Raw genomic sequence first — 26,635 nt, 5'->3', positions numbered from 1 at the left:
GTGAAAACTCCTGTAACCAGATTCGATTTTTGGAAATTATGAATCGATTTTGAATCGTTCATAACCGGAATCGCGATTCTAATTCGAATCGTTTTTGTGACACCCCTAGAAGTTTCCTAATCAATGTATAATCATTTAGGAGGGCCAACTTTGCAGAATGTAAAGCAAAACGTTGGGGAGGGGGTTTACACATCAATTTAGATTTTTATTCAAAGAATTGTACATAACAATAAAGCACGTTATTTTCTTTCCTTTTCAATTTACAAAAGAGATGCTTGATGGTTGTAACGACAGTAACAATGTTTCTCCCGATGGTTCAAGCAAAACCAAATTATGCTTCAAATTACCACCCTTACTCATGTCCCCCATCCCTTCCCCTAAAAAAACAAAACAGACAAAACCAAACCACATATTGAACAGATCAGAAGAAGAAAAAAAAAAACAGCAATGAAAACAATCTGACAACTAAGTTATGCAATAAGACTAAAAATAAAGCATCAATTTTTCCCAGCTGGCTTTGATGTGTTTCTGAAACCATTTGGTACTTTTTCCACAACTACAAACTACACGTTTTCTAAATGAACAGGTAGTGATTTCACTGTACACGAGGGGCTTCCGTTATCGCTACACCTTCCCCCACCCCAATGCACCCTCTCCGTTTTGAGAACCTATGCCCCTGCGGCAGGGCTCAGACCTGGTGGTCTGGGACCGCTGGGCCCGTGGTGGTGGTGATGGTGCCATCTGCAGCCGCTGAAAGGCCTGGTCATGAGAACTGGACATGCTGAACTGCAGGAATCTGTAAAAGGAAAAGAAATGCAGATGTACATTATGTACTGAAGTGGTTCCCAAACGTTTTCATGTCAAGGACCTCCAAATTGACACTCATTAGCCCCACGGACCCCCCCATTTGAAAAGATATGCCAGGGAAGATATTTACGGATCTAGCAGTGATTTACAACCAGTTTAATTTCAAAGACCCCCAGTTTGACATGCATTAGTCTATACGGACCCCCATTTAATGTCATTTCTATCTCTGGGACCCCCCGATATATATTGTAAAATCAATGCTAATTTAACTCCGAGAGCATACAAATGGAACTAAATGGACCCGTTAGGGTCCATTTAGTTCCATTTGTACACTCTCTGAGTTACAGACCCATAAGGGTCCATTTGGTTCCTAACTATCATTTAGCTGGGTCCCCCCTGGAACTCCCTCAAGTACCCCTGGGGGTCCCCGGACCCACTTATAACAAATATAATGATGATTATAGATTTTCTTTTCCCCAACTCCATGTCGTTCAGTAAAATTATAATCAAAGGCTGCTGCTCAACCAATATGGATTCAAGTAAGGAAGTTGTGTCTTGTTGTTGGGCCTCACCGATTGATATGAAGTGGTGTAGACCATGACGTTCTGCTGCTGGCCATCTGCTGTAATGATTCCTGCTGGCAATGGATTTGCTAATGAGAGGAAAAGAAACAAACAAGTTAGTACTTAGTTTAGACTAGTCATTGGGTTAGACCAAGGACCGTCTAAAGAGGACGAGACGCGAAGACCGTACGGGCGACACCATGTTGCTTATGGTGCTCCATGGAAGGAAAGAAACATGCGCAGTTGAGACCAAGGAAGCTGAACGCGGAAGTGTTGGCTGCATATAGCCCATTGCGCATGTTTCTTTCCTTCCATGGAGCACCATAAGCAACATGGCGTCGCCCGTACGGTCTTCACGTCTCGTCCTCTTTAGACAGTCCTTGGGTTAGACCAGTCATTAGTCCTACAACTACAACCTATCCACCCCCCTCGGGGTGCATACTTAGTTTAGACTAGTCATTGGTTAGACATGGGTTAAGGTTAGGTTTAGGTGTGCTGCCCCGTGGGAGGTTACGTTTAGGGTGAGGGTTTGAGATGGGTTGTAACCCTCACCCTAAACCTAACCTCCCACGGGGCAGCACACCTAAACATAACCGAATTTCAAAATTCCATACTTGCGTAGGAACCCTGAATAAACCACACTGGTAAATGTAAACTAATTTCAACAGAATATGTTGGTGTTATATTTTATCCAGAGATCATTTGTATTGTACTCACTGAAGCTATCATCTGTGAGCTCCTCTCCAAGGCCTTCTCCCACCGACACACCACCAGGCATTCCCTTCTCCCCCTTCATGGCCTGGAAAACACCCAGCATATACATAAACATGTATACAATTGTACAGTATATAAACATGAGAGAAGTTACATGGTTATGAGTACTTTAATTACCCTGGTATTTAGCCAGCCATATACGGGCTGTTCGTAATACTGCTGTAATGCCTGAATTAAACTTTGTTGCATGCCGGTGTTGAGGGGACAGAGTGGCATTCGGACGCACCACCATTCCGACTACATGGCTTCCGCAAGCGGTAAGAGTAAGGCGCGATTCATACTCCTATTTTAGAGCCGAAAAAAAGTCTGTAGAGCCTACAATGTGACGTCATTTGAGGTCCGGGGGGGCGGGTACCGTCCTGAAGTCGGCTCGTCGGTGGTACTGAAAATTTCTGACGAGCCGAAATCATTTCGGCACTACAGTGGTAAAATAGGAGTATGAAATCGGCCCTTAGGGTTCTGGTTAGTAATGAGCGAGTTGGAATGGCTGTGCTTCGCCAAATAGCGGGCTTCGGAATGCCGGTGTGTAACCAGGTGTTGCGCACCCAAAATAGACAAGCTCACAATGTGTCACAGTGCAGAGTGTAACTCTATTGGATATATAAGGCTGATCATTGCATTGACACTATGACCAATATTTTACTTCTTGCATGTCTGGGTTATGACCATGTAATGCATCACCTAAAATCAACTCACCTCACCATAAAAATACCAGTTTAAATAATTGCTTATGATCCGCCTGGCTATTTTGATGCACTTTTCCAAAGTTACAGAAACACACTTGACTATTTTGGTAGCATCACAATACATTAACACAACCACAATATTTTGGAACTGTCTGGCTCCAATTTAGACAATATACACTTAACCCATTCTGGGCAGGAACCCCTTTTGGTGTTCTAAGCATTATGTTATGCTTTAGCTATTGAAAAATAGCAGATCTGCGGCACCGAGTAGGTCTGCTATTTTTGAAAAATCGTGAAAATGTGCCTGAAATCTTTGAATATATGTTTAGTTTTTAACTCAAATCTTTGCTACTGAGAGGGTCCCTGGAACAACATATTTTCAGATCGGGGTCGGCGGCCAATGTCATATATATTTGGGGTTCCTTGACATGAATATGTTTGAGAACAACTGACATAGAAACATGGATTTTTAATAAAACGGTCAGGATTTAGAAGACTTTTTTTAAATTTTGACGTCAGGCATAAATGGGTTAAGTGTAAAAGAGAAGGGTTTAGTCACGTCCAGTACGTGCCCCACAACCCTGAAGTAACCATTCGTAGAGCTGTGGTGGACACAAGTTGTTTTGCTGCTCTTACCTCTCTGAACTTCTGCAGGTAGAGTTTGAGTGGCTCCACGTACATGTCGAAGCCCAACGTGGACATGGCGAACAGGATGTCTTCGCCGTTGATGGTCTTTCTCTTCTCTTGGTGACAGCGCTCACTTGCCTCCGACGTGATGAAACTGATGAATTCGCTCACGCACTCCTGCACACACTCCTTGGCGTCTTTTGCTATCTATTATGAGACACGCATGCAAAACATGGGGATGAGAGGAGGATTGTCAAAGTCCTATGATGCTAATGTATTCCGTTTATAAAACTATTCTTATTAACCTCTTAATTGTATACATGGTTGTACGGTGGAAAAAGTAGACAATCTACAAGCTCATCGCGATGCACCGTGAACTTGTAGATCTAGCTATTTTTAAAAGGTTTGCTTACATGCCCACCAAGGACGGGAACCCCTTTTGGTGTTTTACCCCTTCAGGATGAGAACAACTTTTGAGGTTCTTGTTGCTATGTACAGTATATTAGCAGCATAACATTTTTCTAATTTTTGAAATTTCAGATTTTTATAGAGAGGTACTACAGAGGTGTTTGCACCTCCTGAAGGTTGTTGGCTCATGAATGAGAGTAGTTCCTTTCCTCAACCAACCTCTCTTCGAAACTATCGCTGCTTTCGGTTCTGGCAGAACAGACATTAAAAACCCTGGACCAAAAGCCCAACCGTTACCACCATTGCCATATAGTTCAAAAGTACAATTTATTTACTTTTGACAGCTTCAAACATTTTTCAGATGCTTGTCTCATTTTTAAAATCTTAAATGGACTTGCACCTCCACCACTGAAACAGTACATAGATCGAAGGGACAGTGGTGATAGAACAACAAGGGCAACTACCAGAGGAGACTGTGAAGTGCCAATCAAACGTAGTGTGTTTGGTAAAAGAGTCTTCTCTGTTAGAGCCTCCCATCACTGGAACAGTCTCCCTACAGAAATAAGAGAGACCTCCAACTATTTGACCTTCAAATTTAACCTGAAGAGGTGGCTAAAAACAAATCAAGTCTGTAATCATGAGTAACTATCAGCACTATTTAGTTTTCATCACCGGTGTCATTTTTCCACTTCACAGTTGTTCTGTCCCCTGTACCATGTTGATCTGTTCCTGTATTGTTTTGTGTTTTTGTATGGACATAGTGGTGGGTGCTGGCACATGCACACATGGCATCAACGCATGGTGTGTGTGCTGGCACACTATACATTCTGTCCTTCTTTTATCTGTATTGTACTATATGTGTCATTGTATGTTTAGTTTTACTACCATTTTAAGAGCCTGCTCAGGGACTACAGATGAAAATTAGCTTATGGCTAACTCTGGCACATTTACATGAAAGTGAAAACTGAAATGTTGATTAATGAGCATTGTCCCTGTCAAATAAATAAATAAATAAATAAATAAAATAAAAAAATGAAGCCTTGGGCAGAATGCGGAAACAAAACTACATACTTACACCACCCAGATCCAATCACACAAACTTAGTTCTGAATTATATAATTTTGTAGTTACTTGCCTACCCTGTCTGAACACGCATCAGATCTCAGTTGGAAATATGTAGTGGACAACCCATTTTGGGGCGGGAACCCCTTTTGGGGTTCCCGCCCAAAATGGGTTAGAGCTGGCCTTGTCTACTCTACACTGTCTACAGGTCCTTTTAGAGCCATATTAGCCCATTTTGACCTGAGATCAGAATCTTGTAGGTCTGCTATTTTTGAAAAATCGACGAACGACTGACATAGAAACATAGCTTTTTCAGAAAACTCTCAGGATGTAGAAGACATTTTTAGAATCTGATCTCAGGTCAAAATGGGTTAAGATCAATTTACACTCATCGCACGATGGTGTAGCTTGCCAAAACAGATGGATCCATACACCACATACACACATCGAAGATCAGATATTGTCCAAATGATTGTGCAACAGAATATAATCTAGCAGCCATTACACACAACAAACACACACAAAATACCTTTCCAGTCTGTGGGACAGCGTTCTTCATGATACGGGCCACATTGGCAATGGGAAGATAAATATCCTGCTCCCGGAAGTTCTCTTTGATTCCACCTTCGTCATGATCATTCAGAGACTCCTCTCCATCATCTGACACACACACACACACACACACACACACACACACACACACACACACACACACACACACACACACACACACACACACACACACACACACACACACACACACACACACACACACACACACACACACACACACACACACACACACACACACACGTTAGCTAAAGACCTAATTTAGGAAGTGGGGGTCATGTGTGTAACATTTCTGTTCTTTGTCTTTATAGAAGTGTCTATTTGTACGTCTCTAAATGTTTTGATGAATTGAACAAGGTGGACCCTCTTGTAAACAAGTGTAACGCTTAATTAGGTCGTCCACTCACAGTTAACAGTCTTTGTATTGAGTTTGTGCTTGAAATGTACTGTAATTCTGCAAACTGTTAATAAATATTTCAATCAATCAATGAATTTTCTTGGGGCCTCACCCTCCTGAGACTGGAGCACATAGTGAGCAGGCGCCATGTATTCGCCAGTGATGCCCAGCTGGGAGGCATCGGTGGTAGAGCTGTCCCCATCCATCTGAAAACACAACAAAGAGAAATAGATGACGATGCATGCTGAAAACAGGCGATCTTTGAGGCCAAGAAAAGAAAGCGTTAGGCCTACTGTAATTCATATAGTACCATCCATGGTTGATGTTAAATTGAGCTCAGTCATTTCTCGAGCTCTCCCTCCTAAAGATATGTATGTTAATGAACAATATCACAATGACATTGAAAATATTTCGGTCACCGCGTCATCTCATGTTTTTAGCTTAATTCAGAGCATATTTTCAACAACGTAAAACCCCAGCTGTAGATATATAGGTCATTCAATGAAAACCGCATACGGGGCGCTTAATAGCTCCGTTTGGAGAGTGAGGTTCCAAAGGGAGCTTTATAACGGGTGCATAATATAATTATAATATGATATAAATGATGATATGAAGCAACCACTTTCAGTGGTCAAGCTGCAATTATTAACCACATGCTGATAACAACATGTGGACAGTTGAGCTGCAGGGATCTCTGCACTAGGCCTTTCGCTTGTTTTACCCTTAATAAATAAAATATAAATATATATTTGTTTTCGCTAAAGAAAGAAAGGCTCGCGCGGCTACGGTGTGTATGTGTACACAAATTAGCCGTTAGCAGCTAGCTGCTGCTAGCATGATGCAGGCTAATGTGGGTTTATTTTATTATTTCGCCCCCCCAACCCCGCGATATTTGCGCAGCGGTCACAACGAACAGTCTTTTTTTTTACCTGTTAAATGTGTACATTGTGTCGCCGCGTCGTGCATAATAATAATAAATAAACGCTGGAAGAAGCATAATAAAGTCCTCTGCTGCTTGATCGTTTTCGTCGCGCGGTAGCGAACAACAAAAGCCGTCCCCCGTGTGACTGGCCTGTTCTTTTGTCGGAGCGACAACATAGAACAACAGAGAAGGACACCTCGCGGCTCGAGACGCGACGCGTCTGTACTGTGTGCTGCTGTGCTGGGCCGAAAAACGAAACGGGGCCAATTCGATATTTTCTACTAGTTCGGCCGCAGGGATACACTTCCTGATCCGATGCAGCCCTCGTTCACTCACTCAGACAACAAATAAAAAAAATCAGACATGCGACGGACATTTCCATTCGAAGCTAACGAGGAATCGGTTAGCAATCATTGGCCGGAGCCAGACACAAACCTGCAATGAAGCCCTGGTTGGTTACCTTCTTGAAACGGCTGTTTGGTTGGACGGAAAATGGCTGCGAAAGAACCAGTCCCGGCGCTGCACTGCGCCCCACTGGCCGCTAGGGGGGGTGGGGCGGGAGGCGGGGCAGGGGGTGGGGGGAGGTCCATCAAAACCAGTAGTGGTGGACAACAGTACAGTTACAGTAACAGTACAGTACAAACTGTACATTTACTCAAGACAACTTTAGACAAGTACCAATTGTTATGTATTTTTTTTACTGGAGTATTTCCCAATTTTCAATACGTTGACTTCTTTTTTTTTAATGAATTGAACAAGGTGGACCCTCTTGTAAAGGTCACCAGAGATTTCGACCCAGGACTATTCGACCAACCGCAAATTCGAGTCCGTTCGACCCGTTTTTACCGGGTCGAATTATCTTTACTTTACTTTACTTTATTTGTTTATTTAGACAGGACAGAGCATATTAATGAACGTCACATGAACGTAAATACACCGGGATTAGCAAAGATGCTAATTTTCATCCGCAGTCCTCACACAAAACATAAAAACAGAAAACAGACAAACGGTGTAACCCCTAGAGGGTTCACCTTGTAAACAAAATGTAAGTAAGATGAAATATGCAATATAAATGAAATCCCAATTATAATATTCGCATCTCATATATGATGCCTAATTCTCCATATTCAGGATTTAAGATGGGGAACATATACAGTTGGAGGGGGGTACAGCATTGTGTAAACAGAGCTATGTTACATTGTGTCGTTCTATATGGGAGAATAAAATGAGTGCAAGAATAATTGTCAGACAACACAGAGCTGCTGCTAATGTGTAGACTGAACGTCACTTTATGACTGAATGACAAAATATAGTGTATTCAAATCACAGCATACAATCAATAAAGGCATTACCATTATAGCTATAACTTTTCTTATATATCATACTTTTATACTTCATGTGATTATTCACAAAACCCCACTAGCAAAAAACGTCATACTCTGCTATGGGGATGAGGATGGTGGCTGCTAGCCTTAGGAATGTGATCGTTGATGGCCTGTGTCTCTGTGTCTCTGTGGGTGGCTCCCTTTAGCCTCCATTAGCCTCCATTAGCTTTGTAATTGTTTGGTAAATAAAAACACCAACACAATAATTGTTTGGTAAATCAATGTACATATTATTATTATTATGTCTCTGTCTCTCTCTCTCTCTCTATGTCTCTCTCTGTCTCTCTCTCTCGCGGTCCGGGTCGAAAAGTCAGGTCCAAGCGGGTCGAGAGCGGGTCGAATGGTCCGGGTCGAATAGTCCTGGGTCGAAATCTCTGGTGACCCTTAGGAATGTGATCGTTGATGGCCTGTGTCTCTGTGTCTCTGTGGGTGGCTCCCTTTAGCCTCCATTAGCCTCCATTAGCTTTGTAATTGTTTGGTAAATAAAAACACCAACACAATAATTGTTTGGTAAATCAATGTACATATTATTATTATTATGTCTCTGTCTCTCTCTCTCTCTCTATGTCTCTCTCTGTCTCTCTCTCTCGCGGTCCGGGTCGAAAAGTCAGGTCCAAGCGGGTCGAGAGCGGGTCGAATGGTCCGGGTCGAATAGTCCTGGGTCGAAATCTCTGGTGACCTCTGCCTGACCCTACCACAATGTTGAATGTAGAAATACTCTATTCTAAATAAAAGTCCGGTATTCAAAGTGTATTGAGTAAAAGTACGAAAGTATTCGCATTAAAATATACTTTACGAGTCCGACGTACTGAAAGTAAAAGTTCTCATTTTGCATAACAGTTTGCAGAATTACAGTACATTTCAAGCACAACTCAACACAAAGACTGTTAACTGTGAGTGGACGACGACCCAATAAAGCATATTACACTTGACCACAAGGGTCACCAGAGATTTCGACCCAGGACTATTCGACCCGGACCATTCGACCCGCTCTCGACCCGCTTGGACCTGACTTTTCGACCCGGACCGCGAGAGAGAGAGACAGAGAGAGACATAGAGAGAGAGAGAGAGACAGAGACATAATAATAATAATATGTACATTGATTTACCAAACAATTATTGTGTTGGTGTTTTTATTTACCAAACAATTACAAAGCTAATGGAGGCTAATGGAGGCTAAAGGGAGCCACCCACAGAGACACAGAGACACAGGCCATCAACGATCACATTCCTAAGGGTCACCAGAGATTTCGACCCAGGACTATTCGACCCGGACCATTCGACCCGCTCTCGACCCGCTTGGACCTGACTTTTCGACCCGGACCGCGAGAGAGAGAGACAGAGAGAGACATAGAGAGAGAGAGAGAGACAGAGACATAATAATAATAATATGTACATTGATTTACCAAACAATTATTGTGTTGGTGTTTTTATTTACCAAACAATTACAAAGCTAATGGAGGCTAATGGAGGCTAAAGGGAGCCACCCACAGAGACACAGAGACACAGGCCATCAACGATCACATTCCTAAGGCTAGCAGCCACCATCCTCATCCCCATAGCAGAGTATGACGTTTTTTGCTAGTGGGGTTTTGTGAATAATCACATGAAGTATAAAAGTATGATATATAAGAAAAGTTATAGCTATAATGGTAATGCCTTTATTGATTGTATGCTGTGATTTGAATACACTATATTTTGTCATTCAGTCATAAAGTGACGTTCAGTCTACACATTAGCAGCAGCTCTGTGTTGTCTGACAATTATTCTTGCACTCATTTTATTCTCCCATATAGAACGACACAATGTAACATAGCTCTGTTTACACAATGCTGTACCCCCCTCCAACTGTATATGTTCCCCATCTTAAATCCTGAATATGGAGAATTAGGCATCATATATGAGATGCGAATATTATAATTGGGATTTCATTTATATTGCATATTTCATCTTACTTACATTTTGTTTACAAGGTGAACCCTCTAGGGGTTACACCGTTTGTCTGTTTTCTGTTTTTATGTTTTGTGTGAGGACTGCGGATGAAAATTAGCATCTTTGCTAATCCCGGTGTATTTACGTTCATGTGACGTTCATTAATATGCTCTGTCCTGTCTAAATAAACAAATAAAGTAAAGTAAAGTAAAGATAATTCGACCCGGTAAAAACGGGTCGAACGGACTCGAATTTGCGGTTGGTCGAATAGTCCTGGGTCGAAATCTCTGGTGACCCAGGCAGAAGTGGAAAAAAAAACATTTCTTTGTTGTATGATACTTAATTTAAGTTATAAAATACATCTGCCCAACTAACTCCCTACTGTACTGTTAGTGTGTAATGTGTGTTAAAATAATGCATTTTCACGTCGGTAAAACCGATGGGCAGTTTATTTCAGTTTATAAACAATAAACGCAAACTATCTTTTTAAAGCTCGGGCGCATGCGTACTCGTCATACTACTCACCCACCCACCAGTGAGTGTATTTATTTTCTGGGTCAGTGAGACAAATGTGACTCCTTCGTGATTTGTGAAGTATAATAGAACAAAAGTGTACAACTACCCGAACTATGCGACAGTAAGGTAGGCTTTTAGCCTAAGATTTAGACTCGTATAGAGACGTATTCATCGATTCTGACATTTTCAATCTTCGATGAATAATACGTCTACGAGAGTCTAAATCTTAGGCTAGGTATGTTCGTCAGGGAGTCATGTTCTTGTTCTTAACTTCTTACAAACTTGTTTTTCGTAGTCGCAATTGTTGATCTATGTGCGCATTCTTGTTCGTTATCAGCTAAAAGTTAATTATGTCATGGCTGCACATTTATACGTGCTTGCAGCTTAATTGCTGTTCTAATGTACACTGTAAGAAAAGAGCTGCTGCTGCTGTACAAAGCTTGTGCAAATAGTACATTTTCCACAAGGTGTCGCTGTTAAACCACAAGCCTTTTGACCGGTTGGATACTTTAAGAGTTAGCAAAATAGTACTAGAGAGGTCCATCATATGCATAATATACATAAAGGATAATTCAAAAGGTCTATTCAATTCATCAAGACACACCAGCTGGCATGACTTAAACGATTACTACATACATTTAAAAGATCTTGAATTTGATATTTTTTTTGCCTTCTGGAGAGGCATACTGTCTGTCAGGGGTTAATCTGTCAAGACGGTGTAAGCATAGTTGAATTGTAACCTCTCTCGACAGAATATTAACTTGGTCCAGATTGATCAGGGCAGGGGCCAGAGAGCAGCGCGGTGCAGTGCAGTACACACACCAACCAGGGCTGGACAGACAAGATACAGTAGACCAAAGTCCATCTTGTTCGTGTTTGTTTGGTTAAACGGGTCAGTAACTCAGTATATTTTAAGTGAAGTGGAGCGAAAACGTCTGTGTCTTTCCTATATCAAGTGCGGACTAGAGGGACCACTGACTGACACATGGAGAACCAGACCAAGTTATTCGACTATGATCTGCTGGTCATTGGTGGAGGGTCGGGAGGCCTGGCTGTTGCGAAGGTTCGCTCACATTTTTATGAGTTAACTTATACCATAATAATAATAATAATAATAATGAATTGCATTTTTTATAGCGCTTTTCCAAGTGCTCAAAGCGCTTTACAATGGTTCATTCAGTCATACATTGGGAGGAATTTAAATGACCTGCTGCCTATGTAGACAATGTACCTTCTCTTTAGATGTACCTTCTCAGTTCCTCTCTGCTTGAAGTCAACTTTAAAGCCTGGTGTAAATGTTACCCCAATGCTCACCCCTATTTTTTTTGTGTAATCTGGTCATTAACCCATTTAGGCCTGACCTCGAAATTAAAAAAATGTCTTCTAAATCCTCCAGTTTTCTGAAATAAATATTTTCACGATTTTTCAAAAATAGCAGACCTACAAGCTCGTAGCGCGCCACTCGGTGGCGCGCTATGAGCTTGTAGATCTGCTATTTTTCAATGCTTTCTCAGAGTATTGCTTTCATTCTAAAGCAATACTCTGAGAATTTTCATATTAATGGCATTGTGGTAAATGCCAAATGGTGCATTTATATAGCGCCTTTATCCAAGGTGCTTTACATAGATTGTGCATTACATTCACCCATTCACACACACACGTTCATACACCGATGGCGGCGGAAACCATGCAAGGCACCAACCAGCACATCAGGAGCAATTAGGGGTTCAGTGTCTTGGCTCAAGGACACTTCGACACTGACTCTGGGGGAGCCCACAGGGTTCGAACTGGCAACCTTGTGGTTACCATCCGGCCACTCTACCCCTGAGCCACCGCCGCATTTGTGGTGATGCAATCATACATGAGAGTATCTCATTTGGGGAGTTTGGATCATTAACCATCAAAATATAAAATATTCATCCTCTATCCCTGTATCTCTCTCAACATTCCTCCATTCCTTAGGAGGCCGCTGGGTTCCAAAAAAGGGTGTTGATCCTTGATATTGTGACGCCATCCCCTAAATGTGCAAAAGGTGTGTATTTTAACTCGTTTAACCCATTCTGGGCGGGAACCCCTTTTGGTGTTTTAACTAAGCATTATGTTATACTTTAGCTATTGAAAAATAGCAGATCTACAAGCTCATAGCATGCCACCGAGTGGAGCGCTATGAGCTTGTAGGTCTGCTATTTCTGAAAAATCGTGAAAATGCGGCACAAATCTTTGGATATATAATCTTTCAGAGCGAACGTTTTTCTTATTTCGACGTCAGGCCTAACACTTAAACGTGTTTTGCGACGGCTTATATCAACTGTACATAAAGCTCTTTGAATGTTTTGGTCTGCTGTTTTGTGCTCCCTTATTTCAATGTTCTCCTCAATTCCTTCCTTCTTTTCTCAACTCCAGACGCCGGAGGCGTCTCCTGCGTGAATGCGGGGAACGTCAAGAAGCTGCTACAACAGGCGTCTCTGCTCGGGAAAGCCATTCAGGACTCTAAGAAATATGGCTGGAAGGTTGAAGAGAAGGGTGAGAGAGAGAGGGGAAACAAACATTTCAGATTATACAAATTAATTTTGAACACTGAAAACAATATGTGAAAGAGACACATTTTTTGCTGTCAGTGCCCCATGTCTGGAGCGAGTTGGTGGACGCATTGCAGGAGCACGTGATCTCTCACAGCTTGGAGATCAGGAGGGAGTTGAGGGACGGTGGAGTGACTTACCTGAGTGCCCGAGGAGAGTTAGTGGCTCCGCACACAGTAGAGGTAGACTGGATACAAGCTCAATATTATATGCATGCGGCGGGCTGGCACAATTTGAGAAGGACATGTTATTTAGCGTGTCAATCTTCTGTCTGTCCAAAGGCAACAGACATCAATGGGAGGAAGAGCTGCTACACTGCAGAGACACTGGTCATCGCCACAGGAGACAAATCTCGGTATTTGGGCATACCTGGAGGCAAGGAACATTGCGTCACCAGGTCAGAGATTAAAATAGGGTGCATTTTGCATCCCAAAAAACGCAGTTTATAGTTAAGGGACACAATACAACAACGACCTCTGCATCCACGGGATGCACTACTGTACTACTGTACTGGTTTTGTATTCTAGTTTATTTTGCTAGCTTTAGTTATAATAATCATTTCTTCTTCTGTTTTCTACATGAATATAACCACATTATAACCATATAAAATGAAATGGGAGTTAAATGCTGCAATTTGTAAAAATGGCAAAATATGACCCCTAACGTCGTTGAAGTGGGACTCATAAAATGTCCCTGGGACTCATTTCTAAAAGACCATCCCTGCATCCTGGGACTCATTACATCGAAAACCTATTTACATCACTGCCAGGTTGTATAATTCTCCCACTCTAGGTCGTCCTCAGACGAGCCCTCCATCGTCGTTTCCAGTCATCCCGGTTCTCCATACATCTGGCCAGTTCGTTGCTACTTTGCGCTCCTGCATCGCTCTTGAGTACATCCACATATGTTAGCGTGGGACGTCCTCGTGATCGATGCCCGTGTGTTGGTTCCCAGAGCACCAGTTTGCTGTTCCCAATGCACTGTTTTCAGTATTGTTGTACCGTGCCAATATCCAACTAGTAAACATGAATAGGTTTTATATGGTGCTATGCAACACACGCACGCACGCACGCACGCACGCACGCACGCACGCACGCACGCACGCACGCACGCACGCACGCACGCACGCACGCACGCACGCACGCACGCACGCACACACACACGCACACACACACACACACACACACAAACACACTCTTACCTCTGGAAAGCCATCTGCCCATGCTGGCATCCACATCTTCCACACACCTGTCATCTTTTCTCCCTCATTAAAGATAGTAGTAAGAATAATGGACACTCTCCCCACTCTCCTTAAATGGCCAAATAAACAATCTGCCAGCACAGATGGAAACATAATGGTGGTGCAGATTATCACCTATTATTAAATCGCAGCTGTTGCTTTTGTATAACCCATTTTGACCTGAGATCAGATTCTATAAATGTCTTCTACATCCTGACAGTTTTCTGAAAAAGCTATGTTTCTATGTCAGTCGTTCTTCGATTTTTCAAAAATAGCAGCTCTACAAGCTATAGCTTGTAGATCTGCTATTTTTCAATAGCTAAAGCATAACATAATGCTAACACCAAAAGGGGTTCCCGCCCAAAATGGGATAATTTGGCCCATGGTGCATCTCCTCATCTCTTGTAGATTGTAGACTTTCAATATTGTCAATGGCACTCATAAAGTCACCCTCACCTCCTTTTTGTCCTCTCTCTCTCTCTCTCTCTCTCTCTCTCTCTCTCTCTCTCTCTCCCCCCCCCCCTCCCCACACACCCCCCAGTGATGATTTATTGTCTCTGCGCTGCTCGCCGGCCAGCACCCTCGTAGTGGGCGGGACTGCAGAGGGTTTGGAGTGTGCCGGATTCCTGTCCGGCCTTGGTCTAGAGGTCACCGTTCTCCTTGGTTCTGGTCCTCTCCTCCCAGGGCACGATCAGAAGATGGCCCAGAAGATCCACAACCACATGTTTGTCCATGGAGTCAATTTCCTTCATCACTACTCGCTAAGCAAGGTATACCGAGACAGAGAGTTCATATCTATTTGGGGTTTTGGAAGGGCTTTGGCTGTAATTACTTAGGATCTCATCAGTCAGGTAGCGTCTCTAAAATATAGAGGATTCTGTGTAGAGGTGTTATTTTGTCAGCCAAGGGACTTAAAATGGCCAGCTGTCCTTTGAAAGTACTATAATTTGTTTTTCCATTATGTGCAATCAATCATTGGGTAAGAATAGGTGCCATTTCTGTTGAAATGACAAATGTCTCTCATTTCAGAACAGAACTCATTCATTTCACAGAGGGGGAGACTGAACATCCTTTTAGGTTTATCATTGTGTGTGTGTGTGTGTGTGTGTGTGTGTGTGTGTGTGTGTGTGTGTGTGTGTGTGTGTGTGTGTGTGTGTGTGTGTGTGTGTGTGGCGTGCGTGCGTGTGTTTCAGGTGGAGCAAATTGAAGCTTGCAGCAAGAACCCAGATTTAGGTACCGTATTTATTCGTGGTAATCGTAGCTTAGCATCGTGGGAAAGGAAGGTTCAGGTGATCTCAGGGAGGAACATTTTCGTTTAGTTGACGACAGTTTTGTCATACTGTACTCACAGGTCTTTCTGATATGACACCAGGGCCTGGGAGACTGAGAGTGAGTCTGGTGTCTACAGAGGGCAAAACCAAACAGGAAGAATTTGATACAGTAGGTGGTGGTTATGAAAATGTCTCTGTTTCTATGCCTGTCGCTCTGTTTGTGTTTCAATATTTTTTATTAAGCAGAAAAAGACAATACATGAACTTATGACACATGGACACAACATGCGACACTTAACCCATTCTGGGCGGGAACCCCCTTCTGTAATGTCGCGTTCACACCAAAGGAAGCTAGAAAAACAAGCTCTTCATTCCCAGCTTCAAAACGAAAAAGCTGGTATGCATAGAGATAACATGGGAGCACGAAGCAAGAAGCTGCTTCTAGCTTCCTTGGTGTTAACGCGGCTTAAAACAGTTTTTTTCCCTTTTTTTCTCATCTCTATTAAACACTTGAAGGTTCTCTGAGGGTTAACTTTAGATCAAGATCTATAAAACATTCATAAGATCAACCATAATCCCAAATGGGTTGACAGTACAATAACAGGACAAAAACTAAAAGTATATGCAAGTCATAAACTACATATGCCAAATGGGGCATAAGGACAGAAAGTATACAAATCACAAGTACTGTACCTATTTACAGTTTCACACCAAATTGAGTATATTAGACAATCACAATATAGCTGCCACCATCATCTTTTAGATTATGTAAATCTGACCCCTACCTCCCCATTGGTATGTCATCTAACTGGCCACCTCGGTCACTCCAATACACATAACATTTGACCACTCATCCCCTAGATGAGGCGCCAAAGGCAGCCATGCTTCGACGAATTCGGCCGCTCTGTTTTATTCTTTTCTTTTCAAAATCTTTTTATTTTGGTTTTATAACAGTATGGGTGTCAAGTCACAGGTTCATAGAAAAAAAAACATCAGATTTTAGTATCAGTGACTGAGGTAAACAAACGTATAAATCACAGAGATCGTGGGCAGACATAATGAAAAGACTGTTATTGTGCAAAAAACCCCTTTAAGACAAAAGAAAAACATTTCCCCCCCTTCAAGTCCCAATTTAGTAAAGCCAATTCCCAATTCCCCAGCCTCTCTACAAGTACTCCATCTCTGCTAATTGTCTGTCTTATTATCTTTAATGCACCAAAGCATACACAGTTCTGTCTGTGTGTGCGTACGCAGGTTCTGCTTGCTGTAGGGAGGGAGTCCCACACCACTGACCTTGGCCTTGAACGTGTCGGGGTGAAATGCAGCCAGGAGTACGTACAGTACAGTACAGTATAGAGATCCATATTACTGTGTATTGATCTCAGGTGGTGACAGTTTGTGTGATTGATTGATTGAAAATTGTATTAACAGTTTGCAGAATTACAGTACATTTCAAGCACAAACTCAATACAAAGGCTGTTAACTGTGAGTGGACGACCCAATTAAGCATTACACTTGTTTACAACAGGGTCCACCATGTTCAATTCATAAAAAAAATCGTACTGTGTGTCGTGAGACTGTGTCATTTATGGACGTACACTTTTCTCCAAGGCTGATTAAGTGTGTGTGTGTGTGTGTGTGTGTGTGTGTGTGTGTGTGTGTGTGTGTGTGTGTGTGTGTGTGTGTGTGTGTGTGTGTGTGTGTGTGTGTGTGTGTGTGTGTGTGTGTGTGTGTGTGTGTGTGTGTGTGTGTGTGTGTGTGTGTGTGTGTGTCCGCAGCACTGGCAGGATCCTGGTGAATGAACAGGAGCAGACGAGTGTAGATCACGTTTACGCTCTTGGCTCGGTGCAGCACGGCCGACCCTCCACCAGCGGTCTATCCATGCACGCCGGGAGGTTGTTGGCTCGTAGGCTCTATACAGGAGACACCACCGTGGTACTGACTCTATACAGGAGACACCACCGTGGTACTGATTAGCAAGTGGTTGGCATAGCGAATATATCCATATGTGACCAGATTTGACTGAGAGACTGCCATCGCGCAAATTCCAGCTTTTCACCAGAGGAGAAAAACCTTTTATTTTTATTTATTTTTTCAAAATGAGTTTATAGCACAGGCAGACTCTTCACATACTAGAACATGTCTGAAATAAATGTCAGAGCTGAAATCGACATGTAAATATGAATTAAATGCTTAAACATGTAGCTAGGTGTAATGTTAGAGACCACAGAAGTGAACCTTTCAAGCCTGTTTTCTCAACTTGCTGTTTTCTGCAAGACATTACTCTATAAGCCATATCTCCAAAACTGGTGGGTCAAACTGAACCAATATGTCAATTTGAAGCTATGAATCCCTGCTTTCATATGACATGAAAAAACGAAAATTTAAAAAAATCCAATGGCAGTCCCTCAGTGAAATTTAGTCACATATAGTCCTCAGTGTTAAAGGGCAACAACAACAGACTAAATAACATATAGGCTCATTTTCCTACTTATATTGATCCCAAATTACTTGCCATGGGGACAGGGTCTATTTTGTAGAATTGCCCCTGGTCTGTTCTGATATATTGAAAATGGAGGACCCTGATTTAACCCATTTAGGCCTGACGTCGAAAGAAAAAGTTCTAAATCCTCCAGTTTTGAAGTGAAATGAATACCTATGTTTTTATATCAGTGGTTCTCAATATTTCATGTCAAGGACCCCAAAAGTGATATGTAATTGGCCTCTGACCACCATCTGAAAATATGTTGTTCCAGGAACGACCCCCCCCAGAAGCAAAGATTTGAGTTGAAAACGTTGAAAAAATATATAGTCCAAATCTGCGCCACATTTTTACGATTTTTCAAAAATAGCAGACCTACAAGCTCGTAGCGCGCCACTCGGTGGCGCGCTATGAGCTTGTAGATCTGCTATTTTTCAATAGCTAAATTATAACAATGTACCAAAAGGGGTACCCGCCCAAAATGGGATAAACAAGTCTTAGTGCTTCTTCTCGTTTTATTTATCCTGGTCGCAGGTTTTGTATTGACCTTGTACTGTCGTTGAAATGTTCCCATTCTACATACTGTGAATACAAATTTCAATCAATCAATCAATCAGTCGTGCAGTTTCCCCAGCATCCCTCATAGCATAGAGCGGAGCCCATAAGCATATCGCTTTTGTTGTCATTACCACCAACACATCCATACCGTGGTTTGTCCCACACGAGCCACCAGTCTCGTAAATCATGTTTTTTTTGGGTGAGCGTTCGGCACAACTGCCAATCAAAGTGACTGTACTGGCCAATCAAAAGTCTGGGGCAAAACATATAGCAGCATAACATCTGACTAACATCTGACTAACATCAGACTGTGGTAGCTTGTGTCGTGTGGGACAACCAAGGCATGGATGGGGGTCCTTTTCGTGTGAAGGACCCCCAAATCGACATTTATTAGGCCACGGACCCCCCATTTGAAAACATATGCCAGTGACCCCGATAAGGGAATTTTTTTACGGCTCTAGCAGTGATTCCGAAACATTAATTTCAAGGATCCCCCCCAGTTTCACACTCATTATGCCACGGATCCCCGATTTAACGGCATTTCTATCTCTGGTACCCCAATTTATATTGTAAAACCACTGTTAATTGAACTCTGAGAGTGTACAAATGGAACCAAATGGACCCGCGGGTCCATTTGGTTCCATTTGTACAGTCTCAGAGTTACAGACCCATAAGGGTCCATTTGGTTCCAAACTATCATTTAGCTGGGGGACCCCCTGGAACTCCCTCAAGTACCCCTGGGGGTCCCCGGACCCCACTTTGGGAACCACTGTGCTATGAGGTCTGCCGGGGGAAACTGGAGCAGAGAAGCAATTCTGCAAAATATACCCCATCATGGCAAGTCATTTGGGATCGATATAAGTAGGAAAATGAATATACATGTATGTTATTTAGTCTGGAGTTGTCCTTTTTGTACATTCTTTTGGTGAACTCAAACTACCTGTTGCAAATGTGAAATGACTCAATACTGAGCAACTGCATGTCTTGTATGCAAGACACAACAAATTTAACATTTTGAAACAATTTGTTTGCTGCAAGTAATGTGATGTCATACAGTCACAGGTGCATGTTTACAATGGCTTCAAAGGCAATCATAGCCAATCATAATCGAGGGAACGGAATTATCCGTTTCATAGAGAGAGGTTTTTTTTATCTTTGTCTGTTTCATCTCGATGGCAGTGTCACTACGATGGCGTCCCTACGGTGCTCTTCACCCCGTTGGAGTACGCTGCCTGTGGTCTGTCGGAGGAGAGGGCCAACCTCACATTCGGGGAGACCAACATAGAGGTATATATATATACAGTGGTGGAAAAAGGACTCACATTCTTTACTTAACCCATTTAGGCCTGACCTCGAAATTTAAAAAAATGTCTTCTGAAAGAATATATATTCAAAGATTTGTGCCGCATTTTCACGATTTTTCAAAAATAGCAGACCTACAAGCTCGTAGCGCGCCACTCGGTGGCGCGCTACGAGCTTGTAGATCTGCTATTTTTCAATAGCTAAAGTATAACATAATGCTTAGTTAAAACACCAAAAGGGGTTCCCGTCCAGAGTGGGTTAAAAGTATCAATACTGCAATGTAGAAATACTCCGTTACAAGTAAAAGTCCAGAATTTAAACTTTACTTGAGTAAAAAGTACAAAAGTATTCGTATCAAAAATGTACTTAAAGTACCAAAAGTAGTCTGTTAACACCATGGAGGCCCGGGGCGGAGTTCTCCGTCATGGTCAAGTGCCCAAGCCGGAGATTGATAAATAGGACGGAGATTAATGATAACAAAACCGTTCGCATCGCTCTAGAGCCTTGGAGCGCTTGTTGCCCAATCCGATGACGTGTCAAAAAGTGACACGTCATCGAAAATGTTCCCTGCCTGTTTAGCTGACGAAAACGAAAATCTTAAAACGATCATAACTCCCGATCTAAATCATCCCGTCTAATTCTGAAAAAAGATCCTGTGTTTGACGGCCTGTTGTCGATCGACTCTAGAGTGGTGTGGCTATTGTTAGCTGCTACACAGACATGCACAGCAACTTCCGGTGCGCCGGTAAAAGTGGTCCGGGCGCTATAAATGATGGGCACATGGATGAAATGGATTAAATAGTTCCGGGCTACTAAGGTGTTAACATCTGTCACTGTTTAACAGTTTTTTGTTTTTTCTTATATACCTATTTTTCCACCTATTTTGTATTGTATTTGGAACATTTACACTGACTGTCACTATTATTTTTTTCGTTTTATATTACTTAATTACTTATTTTCTGTCACTGATATTCTGAAGTTATGTCAGTATAATTTAAAAAAAAGTACCAAAAGTAGAAAGCACTCATTATTCAGAAGTTCTCATTTCAAGTTTTCAAATCTTTTGAAAATAGTAGATCTACAAGCTCACAACGTGTCGCACCGCGTGGGGTAGAAGTACAAATACCTCAACATTGTACTTGAGTACAGTACTTAAGTAAATGTACTTAGTTACTTTTCTCCACTGGGTATACCGTATATACAGTATAAACCTACACATACTAGCCGCTAAGCGACTCACTGGATATGAAAGTAGAAATTAGTTTCTTACCATAAATATCTAAACATTGTCCCCGTAGGTGTATCACAGTTACTACTGGCCATTGGAATGGACCCTCCCTGGCAGGAATAAAAACTCCTGCTATGTGAAAATAATCTGCCACATCCCTGAAAATGTAAGTATGAATGTAAGGCAATGTTTTTTAACACCCAGTTATCCGCAATATAGCCTTGTCGACCTTGCAGGCTTAGGGACGATTCATACTCATATTTTACCGCTGTAGTGCCGAAATGATTTCGGCTCGTCAGAAATTTTCAGTAGCACCGAAGAGCCGACTTTATGGCGGTACCCGCCCCCCCGAACCTCAAATGACGTCACATTGTATAGACTCTACAGGGACGAACCGACTTTTATTCGGCTCTAAAATAGGAGCATGAATCGCTCCTTATGCAAAGGCTAAAAATTTGATTTAGATAGATTGTTACAGTATGTACTGTAGACGCCAGGTCATTATTGTCCTGGCATCCTATAGTGTTTATAGTTTCAATGCACTACAGATTATTATTTTCTTTGGATATTCATACGTTCTTGGTTTACTTATGATCCTAGATTACTATTTCTATGCATTTGATGTATTATTATACCTTGTGTTATCCTTGCTTACTGAAAATCGCTCTGGATTAAGTGTATGCTAAATCACTGGTTCCCAAACTTTTTCATGTCAAGGACCCCCAAATTGACACTAATTAGCCCGCGGACCCCCATTTGAAAATACATGCCAGGGACCCCCATAAGAGAAGATTTTTACAGCTCTAGCAGTGATTCTCAACCAGTTTCATTTCAAGGACCCCCAGTTTGACATGCACTAGGCTACGGACCCCCATTTAATGGCATTTCTATCTCTGGGACCCCAATTTATATTGTAAAATCAATGTTAATTTAACTCTGAGAGTGTCCAAATGGACCCTAGCGGGTTAACTGGAGCCTTTATGCAGTGTTTTGGAATCACATGCATGCAAATCACAGCATGACAGCATGTGTAGCAGCGATTCTCTTGCACTGATTGGTAGGCATGTAACGATATATCGTATATCGACATATATCGATATTAATCCGGATTCCGGACAATTATGGTGTGTGATGTGAAATGTGAGCCTTAGTCATATTCCATCATATTCAAGTGCTTTTGGAGAGAAATGAGAGTCACTTTCAGTAGTAGAGCACTGTAGAGGGGAGCTGTGTGTGTCTGTGACTGTAGAGGGGAGCTGTGTGTGTCTGTGACTACGCCCAGGTGATGATGGTCGTTGATACACATCAAGGAAGCTACTTCTTTTGCAATGTAGTTAAACAAAAAATGTGGAAAAAAGCTCGGGGGGAAGATAAATTATATAAAATAAAAAACAGGTATTTTTTCTGGAAAATATATTTTGTTTTAAATATCGTGAAAAATCGTATCGTGAACCTCATATCGTGATACGAATCGTATCGTGAGTTGAGTGAATCGTTACATGCCTACTGATTGGTCATGCACTGTCATATCAGCCCTTGGGGTTGTCAATAATCATCTTCGCTTGTCTTTTTATCACTCCTAAATATGTGTTAATTTAATAGTATCTAATATTTTGGGTCTGACAATGTGTCTGCATGACATGTCTTTAAGGAACGTGTGGTTGGTCTCCATGTAATGGGTCCCAGTGCTGGAGATATTGTCCAAGGTTTCGCTGCCGCTATGAAGTGTGGTCTTACCAAACAACAGCTGGACTCCACAGTTGGAATCCATCCTTTGGCAGCCCAGGTAGGTGTTTGGAAGTAGGTGTTTTGGAACTAGGAAGGGTATGGCCTGGTCAGCCTGCAGTGACATGCATAAGATCTGGTCATCCCAGCTTAGTAAGATGTTAAAAGTAAAAATATTTAGGACGACCGTTGAGCCGATTCTACTCTATGGCTCCGAGACATGGACACTTTCAAAGAAACAAGAGAAACGGTTGGATGGCACTTACACCCGCCTTCTAATGAGAGCGCAACATCTGTCTTGGAAGAGCCACCCACCGACTAATCTAATATACGGCAACCTTCCCCGTGTTTCTTCACTAGTCCAATTCAAAAGAACACAGTTTGCCGGGCCACTGCTACAGAGCTGACAATGAGATTATATCTCCCCTTCTTCTCTGGAGTCCTGCCTCAAAGCAGACCAGAGGTAGAAAACTGTCGTTCCCCTGATGTCATCGCTATAGAGCGTCGCAGTCCCGCCTCCTACCCTGGACCAGGAAATGAAACCCAATGCATTATTCTCATAGACATTTCTTAAAGTATTTATTTAAAGACGGTTACGCCGCGGACAAAGCCAACTCGAGTCGTGACAACTCATGACAACACAAACAATATTTTGGACCAAACAAATAATTACAAAGAAGAAAAACAACAAAAAAAGTGTTGTAACCTGCCGTTTTTTTCTTCTTTCTAATTATTTGTTTGGTCCAAAATATTGTTTGTGTTGTCATGAGTTGTCACGACTCGAGTTGGCTTTGTCCGTGGCGTAACCGTCTTTAAATAAATACTTTAAGAAATGTCTATGAGAATAATGCATTGGGTTTCATTTCCTGGTCCAGGGTAGGAGGCGGGACTGCGACGCTCTATAGGGACACATGCATCAGTAAGCAGGAACTGGGGATGGCAATGAAGGACCGGGAAGTCTGGCGTGGCATTGTGAAATCCATGATCTCGACCGCGGTCGAAAAATGATGATGATGAGGTGTTTCCCCCTCAAACTGATAGATGACTCTCACACACACCAGATAACATTTCACCCTATCACAAACAAACTAACATACCTGTACATCATCTTCTTCTTAATACTACTATCATAAAACCTTTGTATATGACAGGAATTCTATCCATTGGTTGTTACTTGGTTCCCTAATTGGCAAAAACCCCTTGATAATATTTCAGCATTTTCATCTCCTATATGGTATATCCCACAACATAAGGTTTATGTAATTGTTACCTTTTACTATTTAACATGATTGTTTTCCCCATTGATGGCCAGTGATGTGATGCAGTTTTCCTTCTTTATATTGGGGTATAGAATTAAAACAATGAATTGAAATTGAATTTGCACTGGGCCATGGCTCAGTGGTCCAGGCACCTTGGCTGGTAATCCAGTCTGGCAGTGTGCCGCGGGTTCGACTCCCGATCCCGACGGCCTTTACTGCATGTCTTCCCCCCATCTCTCTCCCCGTTTCCTGTCAGCCTACTGTCTGTCCCTCCATAAAAAAATAAAATAAAATAAAGGCGAAAGCCACAAAGAAAAAGAAAAAGAAATTGAATTTGCAGAAATCTAAATAAATGTATCTGGGGTGCTGGCTGTTTATTTCTTTTGTATTTCACATACAGGGCTACAGCACCCATACAATCAATCAATCAATCAATCTTTATTTCAGACCCAGGAGGATCCATATCACGAAACAATACAATATAACAGTAAATACAAAAATAAAAATAAATAAAAAGGTACATATATGCACATATCCCACTGTTCAGTTTCTGACATACAGACATGTGTGCCAGTGGTTCCACAGTCTTGATGAGAACCTGAGTGAACTGCGTGTAGGGTCCGTTATTACAGCAATGATGTCGTTTATTGACTCAGATGCCCTACACATGAATCTGTACATAAGGTTACGTAGTACAGCAGAGCAGGTAGGTACTCCGACACTAACAAACATCTAACAAACATCTGGCTAGCACTGGAGCTTCTTGGCACTCTCAACAGCAGCCTCATACAATCATTATAGGCCACTGTGAGTCTTCTGATGCTGCTTTGTCTATAGCGGCACCATAGGTGTGCAGTATACAGCGGTGTACAGAAGGATCTAAATCCAAACACTTTGAGAGACTATTGTGAAAGCGAGTTGAGCACACTTTGTGCTTTATTTTTTATTTAACTCTCATATCTATTAGGCCTTCAAAGAGCCTCACTTTTCTGGGGATAACAGGGTGCAGTGTCCTTGTTCCGACGGCTCATTATTCTAACGCCACGGCCACATTACTGACCCCGTCCCTAACCCTAACCGCACATGAAGCCACGTAGTCGGAGTAATGGGACGTCGGAGTTCTGGGCGGTCCCCAATGACAGAGCAGTGCTTTGAAAGCTTTCTAATGAGATTCTTACTCCTAATGCTTGCGTGTCTGAATTATTCATCATAATAGGTAATTTAATCATCTCTGTGTCTAGCTTCTCTTTGACTGGGGTTAATTTTCCAAGAACTTTATTGAGAGTGTTATGTGATTTAGTTATATTTCTATGGTCTCTATAGGTGTTGACCACGTTGACCGTGACACAGCGCACCTCTGAGGCCATGATGGTGAGGGGAAACTGCTGAGGTTAGCCCCCCCCCGCTGCTATCGATCGTTGTTGTCGTCGAGGCGACAATGATTGAACGACAGCAGGGATAACCTGAAGAGGGGCTGGGCAGCAGGATGGCGAGACTGTGGCGACCAACCATTAAGTGACGTCTTTGCCTTAAGCCTGATTGACAGGTGGGCAGAGATTGATGCCCTGCTGCTGACAACAGTTCCTGTTTCCATCCATCCATCCATCTTCAACCGCTTATCCGTAGTCGGGTCGCGGGGGCAACAGCTCCACCAGAGTGCTCCAGACTTCCCTCTCCTCCAGAGCAACATTAGTGACTTCCTCCTGGGGGATTCCGAGACGTTCCAAGGCCAGTGAGTTGATGTGTTTCCTCCAACTGCGCCTTGGTCTGCCCCCCGGGGTCTCCTCCCAGTTCCTGTTTGTGAAGCACATCTCTATTCGGGCTGCTACAACGTTTTTTGTTGTTGTTTTTTTAATGAACTGTTTCCTTTTGGCAAAACCTTTTTAACCAATTTAGACCTGAAAAAAGATTGTCTTTTTCACGTCAAGGACCCCCAGAATTATCTGTATTTGGCCACCGACCCCCATCTGAAAATATGTTGTTCCAGGGACCTCCTCCCAGAAGCATAGATTTGAGTTAAAAACGTTAAGAATATATATTCAAAGATTTGTGCCACATTTTCACGATTTTTCAAAAATAGCAGACCTACAAGCTCGTAGCGCGGCACTCGGTGCCGCGCTATGAGCTTGTAGATCTGCTATTTTTTAACAGCTAAAGTACAACATAATGCTTAAAACACCAAAAGGGGTTCCCACCCAAAATGGGTTAAGGCGCCAGTACTAAATTAATTTTTACAGCTCTCAACTTAAAAAATGGAAAGTTAGAATTTGCCAGAGGTGTTGCTATTAAAATGCTCTGTAAGCTTTAGCGTGTCTGAGCTTTAAAGTGCTGCTGAAGTGCGA

At 42.3% G+C, this 26,635-nt stretch overlaps 2 protein-coding genes across 4 annotated transcripts; one reads left to right on the top strand and one right to left on the bottom strand.

Annotated features, from left to right (window-relative positions):
* Window positions 1-177: 177 nt before the first annotated feature.
* nfyba (nuclear transcription factor Y, beta a) lies at window positions 178-7,359 on the bottom strand. 3 transcript variants are annotated; one of them, XM_079494251.1, is made up of 7 exons: window positions 7,252-7,359; window positions 6,007-6,100; window positions 5,457-5,587; window positions 3,467-3,664; window positions 2,088-2,169; window positions 1,380-1,459; window positions 178-796 (listed from the first exon to the last, which is right to left on the bottom strand). In XM_079494251.1, the coding sequence occupies exons 2-7, from the start codon at window positions 6,098-6,100 to the stop codon at window positions 764-766; spliced, it is 618 nt and encodes a 205-aa protein (XP_079350377.1). In that variant the 5' UTR covers window positions 7,252-7,359; the 3' UTR covers window positions 178-763. The 3 variants fall into 3 exon arrangements, with proteins under 3 accessions (XP_079350377.1, XP_079350379.1, XP_079350378.1); XM_079494253.1 differs by having other exon boundaries at window positions 7,277-7,298; XM_079494252.1 differs by lacking the exon at window positions 7,252-7,359 and adding an exon at window positions 6,824-7,206.
* A 3,374-nt stretch (window positions 7,360-10,733) lies between these two features.
* On the top strand, window positions 10,734-26,312 carry LOC306916053 (thioredoxin reductase 1, cytoplasmic-like). Its single transcript, XM_079493756.1, has 15 exons — window positions 10,734-10,775; window positions 11,606-11,712; window positions 12,612-12,681; window positions 13,053-13,172; window positions 13,268-13,410; window positions 13,510-13,625; window positions 15,010-15,238; window positions 15,662-15,701; window positions 15,820-15,908; window positions 16,994-17,070; window positions 17,518-17,674; window positions 19,959-20,066; window positions 21,380-21,475; window positions 22,961-23,095; window positions 25,617-26,312. The coding sequence occupies exons 2-15, from the start codon at window positions 11,635-11,637 to the stop codon at window positions 25,680-25,682; spliced, it is 1,524 nt and encodes a 507-aa protein (XP_079349882.1). The 5' UTR covers window positions 10,734-10,775; window positions 11,606-11,634; the 3' UTR covers window positions 25,683-26,312.
* The last annotated feature ends 323 nt before the right edge of the window (window positions 26,313-26,635 follow it).

Source organism: Electrona antarctica, assembly GCF_951216825.1.
Source record: "Electrona antarctica genome assembly, chromosome: 23".
NCBI lineage: Eukaryota > Metazoa > Chordata > Actinopteri > Myctophiformes > Myctophidae > Electrona > Electrona antarctica.
This window is presented reverse-complemented; position numbering and strand designations above follow the sequence as displayed.

Bases quoted from the DNA above. Each gene is read 5' to 3' on its own strand.
- LOC306916053 (XM_079493756.1), top strand. From the start codon at position 11,635: ATGGAGAACCAGACCAAGTTATTCGACTATGATCTGCTGGTCATTGGT. The intron at 12,682-13,052 runs GTGTGTATTTTA...TCTCAACTCCAG, and splicing joins ATCCCCTAAATGTGCAAAAG to ACGCCGGAGGCGTCTCCTGC. The intron at 15,702-15,819 runs GTACCGTATTTA...CTGTACTCACAG, and splicing joins CAGCAAGAACCCAGATTTAG to GTCTTTCTGATATGACACCA.
- nfyba (XM_079494251.1), bottom strand. From the start codon at position 6,100: ATGGATGGGGACAGCTCTACCACCGATGCCTCCCAGCTGGGCATCACT. The intron at 1,460-2,087 runs GTGAGTACAATA...TCCTCTCATTAG, and splicing joins GCTCACAGATGATAGCTTCA to CAAATCCATTGCCAGCAGGA. The intron at 797-1,379 runs GTGAGGCCCAAC...TTCCTTTTACAG, and splicing joins ACACCACTTCATATCAATCG to ATTCCTGCAGTTCAGCATGT.